This window comes from Telmatherina bonti, assembly GCF_933228915.1.
Source record: "Telmatherina bonti genome assembly, chromosome: 1".
Lineage (NCBI taxonomy): Eukaryota > Metazoa > Chordata > Actinopteri > Atheriniformes > Telmatherinidae > Telmatherina > Telmatherina bonti.
In genome coordinates, this window is record NC_136619.1 from 35,529,367 (window position 1) to 35,543,391 (window position 14,025).

Consider the following 14,025-nt stretch of genomic DNA (forward strand, 5'->3'; position numbering starts at 1 on the left):
TTGTTACTAGAAATTACAATGTGTGTCATTTGTCTCCTTATTCAGGATTCTCTTTTATCATCATCTCTTTGACGCATTCGACTCATGTTTCTTTCATATTTACTGATCAAAATGCTACATCACATCTCTACTTCAGCAGTGGCACTACTGACAGCAACCCCGTCCCCCCCCCAAAAAAAAAAAAAAAATATATATATATATATATTACATTGTAAAGTGAGTAATGCTCAACAGGTACACTGATCATTTTAAATTAAATAGAAAAAGGAGAAAAAAAAATGGTTGTGCAAAGCTACGGCTTTGCTAACCACTGGTTTAACCAGTAGAAACAGTATTACTGTGAGGAATGAGAAGGGATCAGTCACACTAAGAGGCAGAAAACTCTCACTAAACTCCATAATACTCTGCAGCTTTTTAACCTGTTTTAACTCGGTGCTTTGGTTCATCTGAGCATTTGCTGTGGTTCAGTCGACCTAATGAAGAATAAGCTCTCTGAAACTTTAAATGAAGAGTTGAATACCTGCATCAGGAAAGGGCAATGTTTGAATAAGAACGCTTGTCACGTGAAAATGGGGGAGACAAAACTGTAAAATAAAAACATTATTATTATGAATAAACTTTATGCACACTTTTGAATTATTTTTTTCATATTTCTTTCATCTAAATAAATAAATGTGATAAATTATTCAATCTAAAAGAAAGAACAAAAAACAGTATATTGTCTAAAAAGGAAGTGTTGATTAATTAAATCTTAAAGTGAAATTAAACGCAGCTTTAAGCTGAGATGAACTTCCAGCATTATTGGAAAAAGTTGGAAAGCTCTGTTTAATATCAGGCAGAGCCAAAAGAAAGTGACCTCCTCTGCGCTTTGATCATTACAGTCGTTTCAGTGGCAAACAGAAGTTCACGTTGGTGCATTTCTGAAAGGAAACATAAAGATGAAAAGTGCTTTGAAATAGCGTTTATGCGCCAAGCAAACTATCTAATGTAAAACTGTCAGGTTTTCTCTTTTATTCACCCCTTTTAATGAAAGATATTTCTTTATCTGAAAGGGTATTATGTTGGCACTCTGACATTTGATTTACAGTAACTACGCATACACAACAGCATTAAGCATAATCTCTTAAAAATGCTTTTTCAATAATTTTCTTTACAATATCAGGGGCACCTTTCTGCCTGTTGCAATGATATTTGTGCTGTGTTATAATAAAATAGTACCTGTGCAGTTGCAGAGTATGTCATTGACAGTGAAAAGACCATAAGTTAACGCATGGCTCGCCTTTCCTCGGGGATGTTGAAAACAGAAATATTCAGCTCTGAACGCATGTCAGTGACTTTTATTAAATATATATAATATAGCCTTTAAAGTGTCAACTTAGATGTGGAACCTACAGTTTGTTATAATAAAATCACCTTGCATCACAGCATGCAAGGAAAGACAGGCTCTAGAATTTATACAGAAACAGTCTGGCCTTACTTGCAAAAACAAATATTCATAGAGTGCATTTTTTTCATTCACATTTATACGATTTTTGTCTTATTTTTGTTGTCTCTGGAGGGACTATTTATGGCGTACTAAACTAAATTCTCTGTAAAGGCAATAGCTAATCAGTCAATCACATGGCAGCAACTCAGTGCATTGAGGCATGCAGAAATGGTGAAGATGACTTACTGAAGTTCAAACCAAGAATCAAAATAAGGAAGAAAGTGGATTTAAGCAACTTTGGACATGGCTGGGCTGTTGTTTCCAGACTAAATAGTCTGAGTACTCCAGAAACGGCTAAATTAGTGGGATTTTCATGCACATCTATCTCTTGGGTTGGAAATGGTAAAAAGGCAAAGTAACTCAAATAAGTGTTTGTTACAACCAAGTTATGCACATCACCATCTCTAAACACACAACACCTTGAGGCAGATGGGAAACAGCAGGGAAAGACCACACCAGGTGACTCCAACCAGGTAAAAACAGGAAACTGAGCCTGCAATTTGCACAATATTACCAAGATTGGACATTAAGAATTTGCATTTTGGCACTTTTACAGCTATTTCCAAGAGGAATACTCTCATTAATATACTATTAATCTGCAACTACATACCTGTCGTTTCTACCTTCGGTTATTTATTACCTTAGATGGAATGATGTGCAAACATTTCAGCACCAAATTTACCATAAACTTGAAATGTTTTCTTAGTCACCCTACAAAATAAGTACTTACAACATACCACAAAATCAAAGGTCACAAAATGTGTACAGCAACACATACTTCTTGTAAGTGTTGCTCTACAAAATGAAGGCCATATTCACTGCCTGTGTGTTTGAAGATTGAGGTTTAACAAGGTGTTTGGTACCTGCAACACCTCACAGGCTAAAAGGCTTCAGAGCAGGAGAGAGCAAAGACAGTGGAAATCAATGCTGTATTGATGTCTGACCATCTAAAAGCGTAAACAAGGCTGAGCAGCTTGTGAACATTTGGAATATTTGTTTCTTGTTTCTAAATACCAACAGCTGTCTGATTATATAACTCCTTTACATGATTGCATTTTAGATTTGTTATCAATGTTCGGTGTGTTCTTCAGTGTGTTCATGCAGCTCTATGCAAACCTGCACAGAGCTGCATGAATGTTGAACAGCGGTTGAGTAATTTGGCATCCAAATCCAATTCAGTCTCTTCACTGTTGGCTAAAGTTTATTGGGTTTTATACCAGATGAAATGACTTGAGGAGCTGTGAAATATCTGCTTAGATTTCTGCTTCTGTCCATTTAAGCATGAGAAACTGCATCTGCTTTTTCCTGCTTTTAATACTGCTCCATTCTCATGCAAGGTCATGTGACCTTAAGAGGCGCCAGAGCTCCGTGAAAACCAGGGATATAACTTAAAACCTTATGAAGTGGAAATCTGCACAGAAAGCTGGTTTCCAAATGCAAATATAAAAAAAAAAATCCTTTCAGAGTTATCAGTATTTTTTGCTTTAACCTGGAAATTGTGCAATTTTCTGTACAAAGATTAACTAAAAATATAAGTATAATAAAGACAGCAAAGTATATCCACAGGATTTTTATTAAAATACTTTATATTTTTTAGTTACTGTGTATGTTTTATTTTAGTGCCTACATTTTCTGTTTATTTTTATACAATAACACATTTTCTGTCCAGTGTTTTTTTTTATTCTTTCCCTTTTATCTTCTGAGTCTGTTTACCTGTCATACTAAAGCAGCCCTTTACCACATAAACAAAATCCTTCATGGCTTTCTATGTGCCTGAAAACAAATGCAAACCTGCCACAAGAGTGCCGTAAAAACCCAACAATTTGTCGCTGTTGGTGTACTTCTAACAGAGGGTCCTACAGTTTTTCTCGAGAAGCTGTGGTTATTTGTTTCTATTTGAGTTCAGATCATTTTCTCTCAGCAGAAGAAAATGGAAACTTACTGCTCCAAACATCTAATGTGGGACCTAAAGGCATCACCCATCACATGTAGTGAAACCTCACACAGAAGCCAAAGTGTTTGGTGAATAATTGTGTTTCTTTTTGTTGTTTTTTCTTCCTCAGATTGATCGCTACGCCCAGAGGGATCTGAAGAAGGGTCTCCAGCTCTTTGGCACTGAGGGAAACGTGGGTTTGACCAATGCCTGGATGATAGTACAAACTGATGTAAGATGTGAATTCATTGGACTGGGTGGGTGGTGTTTGGGACGTTACTGAAACATACTGCTTTAAAAAGAAAACTTGCGGCCATTCAGCTTCCGCCTAAGTGTAATTTAACAAGACAAGTCACACATGATTTCCTCTCCCAGGCTGAAATACACAGCATTTTGATATCATATTTATCCTGACAGGAGTTTCATTTGCATAGACACCTAAATGAACTGATTTTATATTGTAAAATCTGTATCAAGCACTGCGATCCTTGTTCCTTATAAAAGAATCAGGACATTTACATGCAGAAAAAGAAAAGACTGTGAAAAATGGCATCAGACAAAAAGCCTCTACTGGTTGCAACAAATGGAAAACTTCTCTAGTCTGTGTTAAAGCGCTGCCAGACAGATTAATACAAACATCACAGGCTCTCAGAGGTAATCTTTGTTTCCAGCTCCAGCTTTCATGGGCTTTTCTCAATGTATTATTCAGATTTTTCTTTGTCAAATTTGTCTGCAAAGAAAACACAATGAGAAAAAGCAAAGATTGGGAATTAAGGATTGCAGAGGGTGGATGCTGCTGCAGCTGGAAAAAGCCCCAGGGAGACATCAAATGATAGATTGGAGACTTCAGGCTTCTTTGAATCCAGTGTTACGGCTTGTGGTTTGGTTCCATTTGATAAAGTTTGTTGCTAATCAAGATGCATGTATGCATCTTGTGTATGGAACGCATATTGTGTAAGTTTGCTTCTGTGGTGACTGAAAAACGTTAATGGCGACTGAGAAATCTATTGCTATGCAAATAAATGCAGGTGTGCATCTGTGTGTGTGGGCGTGAAGGTGCAGAGTTTTTATTTTGCTGCATGCAAGATGAGTGCAATCTGCTTGAATAAGCCACTGTTTGAAATTTAGGCTTGCAAGTGTAAATATGCACTTTTATCCTTGTTAGATCAGTACTGTTGTGTGTAGAAAGCTCCAACAAAGTCTGGTGGAGGCCAAGACCATCAAAAGGTGTCTTTCATTCTGTCACTGCATCCCCTTTTAGTCTTTTCCCACATGTACTGAGTCACTGAATGGATAACATGGCACATGACCCTGCAGCTATGTTCACAATAAATAATCTTCATAGTCACTAACTATGTGGAAGTGTGCCTCTATGAGAGGATCCAAACATATACAAAGCAGTAAAATATCCACATTACATAATGGGAATGCAGATATAGTAAATCTGAATGAGTCACACTCCCTAATGGTTGTTAACTTCCCAAGGTAGATGCGTTTGGATAAACCCCATACAGTCTTTGTTTTCTAGCTCTATAACTTTGTGTAGTAAAACTATGCCTCTATCAATTACTACTTATTAAATTTTAATTACCTCGGAGCACCACTCATCACTTTTACTTAACTTAAGATTCAGGAGGATGAGAGAACCTGAAATATACTTAATTCAATAAACACAGTCTCACTTAAAGTAGTAAATTCTCAGAACGAATGAACCAGAAAATGTACATTCAGAAATTATGACAAGAACGGATGAATTGATTATACATATTTATTACAATGATGGTAAACATACAGCAGTGAAAATGAGCAATGATGGAGAGGTTATTGGTGAGATGGTCAAGTGAATTTGTTTACAGGGATTTTCATTTATGATAGTAATAATGAGAGGTAAAAATGAATTGAATGAAATGGGGCAGAAAGGAACTGGTTGGAATTGACGCAATTAAATCGGTATCGTTATTTCACTTAAATCTTTGTTAAAAATATACTTAGTGATATTGTGTTCGGAGGACAATTCAAATTTATACTTTGGTTAAATTTGATGTACTGTTGAACACCACAAGTGATATCAAAGCGCTATGAAGATCCTACTTTTTCCCGCTGGGTCAGTTGATGGAGCCGGCGGACCGGGTGGTTCTGTCCTGGACTGCAAGTCTCCGGGAAATGGACCTTCTGGCGTCGGGAGAAGTAGGTCTGGAGCTGCTCTGATGAACGGGTTGGGATCTCTGTCCAGCAGAATCCCAGAGCCAAGGGCGGTGTTTCTCGTACTCAAATTATTCCAAAGGTTGTGTTCCACGCGTACTGTCTGAGGGTAGGCAGTACTCGTACAGACGCAAAAATTAGTGGAACTGCGGTTCTGGTGAATTACTGATCTCAAAAAGGAAAAATAAAAATATTCGCTGGGTAAACTTAAACAAGGCTTGTTTCGCCTTCAACACAAATATTACTTTTCTGTTCGAACTTCTCTCGTTAAGATCTTACGCGCACACAAGAAGAGAGATGGAGTAAACTTATGAGAACAAAGAAACAGCTGCGTACAGCGGAAAGTTGCGAGAGGGCAACGAACTTAAGTCAAAGTACAAGAATTACGGCGATCGAGAGTCAAGGGCCGAGAGAGAAGACAAGCGAGGACAAAACAAAAAAGAAGAGAAGACGAAGAAGCAAGAGCAAGAAGTAAGAGAGCAAGAGAGCAAGTAAAAGGGACTAAGTCCAGAGCGCGGGTCCATTTAACTGGACCCTTCCTCCTAGGTCCTGACCAATCGCAAACCACTAATCGTCAGAAGGCTGGTCAGTCTTACCCAATCAGGTCAGCTTTGATTGTTAACCAAGAGGGTAGGAGTGATTCAGGTCTTATTTCACTGCGGGCCCTGGTTCCTTTCTCCCATTTCATTAACATGATCATGATAATCAAATTATTAACTTTGTTTCTTAGCTTTAAGCATGGCAATCAACATTCTGGGGACTCATGCAGATGTTTTGTTTGCTTGAAAAGGGAACATTTACCAATAGTAATACTTTTACACATGAAACCCAATTGTTGTATATTTCACATATTTCTTATCAAGTGTGGATTAATCCATTGGCATGACTTGTCTTCCTCAGCCGATGAATCCTGAAAGAGTGTTACATTCTTATCCATTCCTATTATTTGCTTAACAGGGGTTCCAAACTTGGAAAGATATATCCAACATTATGTAGTAAAGTGTTCATGATTGATTCTGATATGTGATCAGTTCAAGGATTTAAATCACATATGAGAATGAATAAAAAGGGAAACTTCAGTCAAACCTATCAACAAAAATCATGTAGGCTACATTAAACCAGTTAGTGAAAGGAGATTTAAGACACAAAGAAGTGCATCTGGAGTTTCTTCCTGTGGGAAGAGGGGTGGATCTGTCACCCAGAATGTATATTCGGGGAGGATCAAAGCAGAGTTGCCGGGTCTCTCTCCTGGCGCCGTTGAGTCTTATCTGGAGGTGTAAAGGTGTCATTTTGACAAGAGCCAGTTGCTTAGTTCGATGTGACATTCCGTATCTATTGACCTAAGGGACTGTAAATTGTGTTAGAGGTTTTCTTCAGACCATCTGGTTTGGGGTCTGCAGGAGGTCCTGAAAGAGAAATCTGGAGGTAAATGTGAATTGTGTGTTTATCTGGGGGGGAAAAGAAAAGAAAACTAATACACCCGAAGCCGTCCTCCTCTTTCGGGTCACAAAAGGTCATTTTCTCCAGTCCTCTAGGATGACACCCCCTGACTGCAAGAGGAGATCAAGAGGCCATAATTTAATCCTGCCAAGGAGAAAAAGAAAAGGAAAATAAAAGTTGTTTTATTCCTCCTGGAAGAGCCTTGGAGGCTACATTTGTGTCAAATGCTTTTTAGGAATTTAAATTCTGCTGTACTCCATGATGAATTGCTGACTTGATGTATCGTTTAAGTGTGTGTGAGAGTTTTCAATTAACACACTGTTCTCAATTCTGCGCACGCCGTGGCGTAGGGAGCGGCTCTGACTGCGTTATTCCCGTGTGGAAATGTGAACAAAACATCAGGGTCATTTTATCTTTTCTGATGAACTGAATTTTGGTAAAAGTCACGATCCCTTTTCAGAAATCTATAGCAATCAGGAACAGGAATTGTAGATTAAAGGAAGCTGGGGAGTAAGGAAGATACAGGAGGGCGTTCAGACAAATTGTACAGGAGCAGCTGAAAATCAATATCATGCAGATGGCTATTCTCTAGAAATACGAGTAAATTTCAGCCACTAAATCTCATTCTTGGGGGTCGAATAATGTCACATCCCACCAATCGAGGATGCTCATTTGTTATCATGAAACATGATATTAGTTGGTAATAAAAGCTACACTATCTTGACACATCCTCTTTCTGCTGGGCAGTTTCGTTGCTGTGGGGTCACCAACCACACAGACTGGTTTGAGGTTTACAACGCCACACGCGTGCCAGACTCTTGCTGCCTGGAGTACAGCGACAACTGTGGACTGGACAACCCGGGAACGTGGTGGACAGCGGTAAGTTCTGGCTTGACGATCAAAGTATAACTTCAAAAATGGCCCATACTGTTTAATTTCTTTTAAAATATATCTTTAGTTTATGTGGGATTTTTTTCAAATCATAACTCTTACCTGTAACTGTAAATAATCAAAGATGGCTCCTGATGATTAGAGATAAACAAAGTTTACATACTGCCATCAGACATGCCTGTTATCACAACATGTTCTCCAAACACATTTAAATCATCCAATCGCATATATTTCCACTGATTAGCATTTGTTTTCCTTCACCAAGTTATCACCAAATAAGATTTTTTTCAATTCATCATTCATCATGTAATGAATGATAATGCTGCACATGTATTTTCAGTACCACCCGCCTCAGGCTTCGTTTTATTAAACCTAAAATCCTTCTCATCTATGCCAGGTTGTTGGCTTGTGAGGGATTTTTATTCTTGCAGCAGATTTATTCTGGCTATAAATGACACAAACAAGTGACAAAGGATGATAAAATATTGTGTTTTAGTTGTTATGATAAATCTGAGCTATTCTGAGGCTAAACAGACATTATACGTGCTCTGGAGGTACTCGTATCACATTCTAGGGGTAAAAGCTGAGAGATCAGAGTTGTTTGAAGGAGAGCATCTAAATGAAATAACTGGACCTGCCACCCAAACCAGAAGTGATGAACATGTTTTCTTGTGACAATGTGTCAAACATCTACTGAATGATGAACATTACAGACATGTAGTATCACCAGCCACAAGATGTCCAAAATTATTTAGACCCTTTTTCCCAAAGCCCTCGCGAAGCCGGATTGAAGTCTGGACTTTGGCAGGCCAGTCCAGACTTCAATCCGGTTATATGTGGATGTAGATTTTGCAGAATTTTCTGTACAAAAGCTTTCCTACATAGTCCTGAATGTTTCAAATCAGTATCTTGCTGTGGTCCTCCTCTTCAAGAAGTGCTTAAATTCAGGGTCACCCTGATGAAGCTGCACAAGGTCAATCTCCATGGAAGCTGACTGCAGGCCACCAATTTAGCCAGGATGATGTACTAAAGCTCAGCTTGCTCTTGCAAAATTTCTATCAAGAAGAGACTGAAAGACATCCTGAGATCAACTTTATTTTATAGTTGCTAGTTGTTCAGGCTCTAATAAAATAAATTCTTTCACACATAGTGTGTTCTATAGTACACCTCTATTTAATGGTGTTATTTGCTAATTATTTGTTCAGTGGATATTACTGAGGTATTTAATACACTCACACATACTAAAGAAAACATATATAAATAAAACTGTGTATATTATATATATATATATTATAAAGCATCAATGTACATATCTGCATAAGTCAATTATTGTTTGTGGAAAAAAGTGAGGCACTGTGTTTTGATAATTCATACTTCGGTGGGTTAAAGAAAGAAGACTGACAAGGTAAGCCCTTTGCTGGGTCGTGTCACATAGCCAGCATTTGAACAAATAAAATAGCACTCACTGAAGTTCAAACCAAGATTCAAGCTGAGGAATAAAGTGGATTTAAGCTTTGGACATGGCTTGGAGTACTTCAGAAATGGTTAAACTACTGTTTATTTTGCATGAAACTATTTTCATGCACATCTATCTCTTGGGTTGGAAATGGTAAAAAGGCAAAGTAACTCAAATAAGTGTCTGTTACAGCCAAGTTATGCAGAGCACCATCTCTAAACACACAACACCTTGAGGCAGATGGGAAACAGCAGGGGAAGACCACACCAGGTGACTCCTTCCAGATAAAAACAGGAAACTGAGCCTGCAATATGCACAATATTACCAAGATTGGACATTAAGAATCTGTTTTTTTGGCACTTTTACAGCTATTTCCAAGAGGAATACTCTCATTAATATACTATTAATCTGCAACTACATTCTTGTCGTTTCTAGCTTCAGTTATTCATCACTTCAGCTTTCATCCTTGAAATTTAATAAATTTGGAGTTAAGAATGGTGTACAAACATTTCAGCACCAATTTTATCATAAACTTAAATTGTTTTCTTAACTACCCTACAAAATAAGTACCTTCAACATACTACAAAACTCAAAGGTCACAAAATGTGTACAGCAACACATACGTCTTGTAAGTGTTGCCCAGCAAAATGAAGGCCATATTCACTGCCTGTGTGTTTTAAGATTGAGGTTTAACAAGGTGTTTGATACCTGCAGCACCTCACAGGCTATTACAAACCCCAGCTCTGCTAGGGGAAAAGAGGCAGCAACTTTAATGACATAAGAGTAATGGTATGAACCAAAAGATTTAATATTCAACACAATGTCCAAAAAACATCCTTGCTGGTTCACACCGCAAAAACCTTACAATAACCAAAGAAATCCAAATATACAAAGGCCAACGACAAGGACTGTCAAACGCAGCCACAACCAGACCAACCAGACTAACCAGTCCTAAGAATTCTAAAGTGGCAAGCTGTGGTTCTACACCAGAACCACAGCTGCACTGAATGTTCATTAGAAGCTTAAATAGTGAAGCTCCAGCTGGACAGCCAAGGAGTGGGCCAATCACAGGCGGGTGATGGCACAGCTGGGTGGGTTCTGCAGAGGCAGCCAATCGCAGAAGTGTGACGACACAGCCTGTAGAAGTCTAGAGGAGTCTGGAGGAGTCTCTTTAAATAACATAAGAGCATTATGCCTTTTAGCCTGTGTTACTGCCCCAGGCCGTAACACAGGCTAAAAGGCTTCAGAGCAGGAGAGAGCAAAGACAGTGGAAATCAATGCTATATTGATGTCTGACCATCTAAAAGCGTAAACAAGGCTGAGCAGCTTGTGAACGTTTGGAATATTTGTTTCTTGTTTCTAAATACCAACAGCTGTCTGATTATATAACTCCTTTACATGATTGCATTTTAGATTTGTTGTCAATGTTCGGTGTGTTTAACCATTGTTACCTCTGTGACAACATTCACATCACATTTGATTTTCTACTGTTTTTCCTGGAAAAACTGATGGTGTTTTAACATGTTTGTTCAGGTACAACTTCCCGAGAACAGACACTTTAAACCAAACCTGCACAGAGCTGCACTTGAACACACTATGCAGGTGACAATGTTCAGTCTGCTCCTGTTACAAGAAAACATACCTTGCCAGTGCAGAAATACAGCAATATAAGAGAGAAAACAGTGAAATCAAGCGAAACTGGTCTCTCGAGTTGTGATTTTCTGTCGGTCTTCTGGTTCTTCATTTTACATGGCCACATCTCTGTGAATAGTGTTGTTTGTTTGCCTAAATGAAGATGATAAATTAGAACAGATTGTGTGTGACATGTTAACTTAGCCACTAGATGCCACATCCATTCTTGTGCAATCACTATGCTTTACAGCTTATCAGAGTGAGCTCTCTGCAACAATTGTGATAGCAGCTTTGGAAGTTAAATCAGCTGAAAAAAAGACATTAAATCAAGCACTTTGACAATGGCAGTAATATGCAAAGTTCAAAAGAGACTGAGTTGGGTTGGTGTCCGAGGGTCCAAACCTGTAGTAAATGTTGGATTTATGTCCTCACCATGTGGACATAAATCAATTTTTCTATTGTAACTGTAATACATAAACATGACTTTTTTGCTTAAAGGCATTTCATACAACCCTAAAAAAAAAAAAAAAAAAAAATTTGGTTTGATGATACAAGATTTTCGTTGTTTGCTAATATTAACATGACTTTAATTTAGCAAAAGAGAAAAGCAACATCCATCATTCAGCGTGGATACACGAAGATAATTCTTTGCTTTGTTTTTCACCAAAGTACAATGCAACCTTTTCAGTGTGAAAGGGAACATGGAAAATGTGAGCCACATTAAGATTCTCCAGGAAAACAGCCAGCAGCATGTAAAATTTTGCCTTAGGCAGCATTCGACCCTGCAAAAAGATGCAAAATTTACAGTCAAACTGCTGAGGAAATTGTAAGAAAATGTAAGAAAAAAAAAAAAAAAAGCAAAATTAGAACAGTAATCCAGTGGCTAATGTCAACACATAAGCATTTACTTCAAGTTACCCTTTGTCTTCAGAAGGAATATGTGTGTATAACATTATTTGCATTATATTCTACATAGGGAAGCATTAGTTTAAGTATTGGGGAGGGCTATGACCTGTTTTATGTCACCTCAGGCAGAGATCCAGAGACATGAAAACAGGAAAGAAATTTTTAACTGGGAGGAGGGTGTCAAAATGTTGGTGACATGGAATTTAAATGTGAATTGTTAACATCAAATCCTTGTTCAATATCAAGTTGTTTCAGGACAATAGTCAACACATAATGTATCATTTATTTCCACCATCCATTTAAAAACTGTTTGACTCACTTTTGATCTGCAAACATCTTATCTTAGTTTTTTAAAAAAAGGGGGATTTTAAAGTGTCAATATGCATGGACCTGTTCTCAACAAGCAAACAGAGGCACCTGGAGCATTATTATAAAAGTTGAATGAATTGTGCTTTTACAGGAGGACATCATTGCTGCTCAAGCTTAAGCTTTTCTAATCCATAACTACGGTCATATTTTCAGTTTTCCATCAGCTTTGTTGCACAGAGTTATTTTGATTTTAGATTCTTGTATAATAGTTTAAAGAAATGACAATACTTAGCGTCAAACACACATTCTCGTGTTTACCCTTCAGAAACAGTTAAAAACTCATTGAGATGATGACTCCTGACCAGGTTAAATCCAATAATATGAGTATCTTCATAACAAGAAAACCAGATTAATAAAAGAGTTTAAATATCTAATAATATTTCATTAATAATATGTCTTCCTAAAGAGTTTGCGTGTTCATATATAAGAGCATGTCTGTTTTAGCTACTGGAAAAGATTAATAAAATTTACAAAAATTCCATTACAGCATCACAATAGATCAATAAAAGCTGTATAACCTCTGCAAGTTTGTTGTTATGCACAACCAACTGGGTGGTTTATTATAAACTTTGTTTACAATTTGTAAATGGATTAATCTGCAGATAATTTAACAACACTGGAGGTTGCTGGGAGTGAGGTAATTGAGCATGTAAATGTAATATGAAGGGACAGCTGGTAATAATCACACATTAGTTCAGAACTAAAATTACTCCCCCTATTTATGACCCGTTCATGACATTGGCAAACTGCTGACCTGAATGTGTTAACACGGTTTTCTATCACTCTCTTAAATAAAGTCCAATTCATCCCAAACAAGAGTAACTACCTGCCTCCTGACACTCTCTATAAACATGTCAGTAAAACAATGAGTCCTAGCTTTCTGACAGCTAACAAATGAAGCTACACATAGAAAGATGGCATATGGTATATTTTGCTTGAACATGAACTCCAGACTACAGGGGACATTTAAGTTTAGAGGATCTATAGGCTCACCTTCAAAATTCCCTTTCTTCCCAGAGTATTGAAACAGGATTTATTGAAGTTGAAGTTCTTTTTTTTTTGCTTTAGAGCCCCATGTAGTCTTGGTTTCAGAAGTTTAATCCATCAGACACAATCAGTTCTTTACAAAGATCTGCCCTTGGCAGCTGATGCATCAAAATTGTGCTTTTGTGGAGCTTTAATGTCAGCTTTTCACACAATAAACCATGGGCTTCAAACCATTTTGGGAACCTTTAAAAGAATGAACTCACACACCAGTGGAGAGAAACTAGAATGAGATTTTTTTTTTTTCCCTATTCCAGGCTTTTATTAAGGTTGTGGTTGCTTTAAACACCAGTAAAATTATGTTTATTATTAGCCTTCTCATGTACCATGTGTCCTTAAATATTTTTTAGAACAGAACTAATCCCAGCAGGAAAAAACGTAACACTCATGGAAAAAAAGATGATTGGGTTGGTGGGGGGAGCAAAGCAATTTTAAATTAAATATACATAAATGCATTTCAATACTAAATGTAAATGAGTGTATGCTTGTGGACATTCCTGTCTTCACTGCAAAAAACTGAAATCTAAGTAAGATAAAAAAAAATCTTAAATTGAGTACACATATGCTTATTTTTTAAAGGTAAGATAATTCTTAGTTTTTATGCCAGAGAATTCCTCTTGTTTTAAGAGTATTTTTACTTGTTTTGGGAGGTCTTGACAAGCTAAA

At 37.4% G+C, this 14,025-nt stretch overlaps 1 protein-coding gene across 2 annotated transcripts in view; it reads left to right on the forward strand.

Annotated features, from left to right (window-relative positions):
• The window catches only part of tspan4a (tetraspanin 4a), a gene marked incomplete at its 5' end in the record, with an annotated part of 202,685 nt that overhangs the window by 168,468 nt on the left and 20,192 nt on the right, over window positions 1-14,025 (forward strand). For both annotated transcript variants that reach the window (XM_079265094.1, XM_079265093.1), the window contains 2 exons: window positions 3,550-3,651; window positions 7,809-7,940. In XM_079265094.1, coding sequence (XP_079121220.1) covers window positions 3,550-3,651; window positions 7,809-7,940 — 234 coding nt within the window. The remainder of the gene's footprint in view (window positions 1-3,549; window positions 3,652-7,808; window positions 7,941-14,025) is intronic.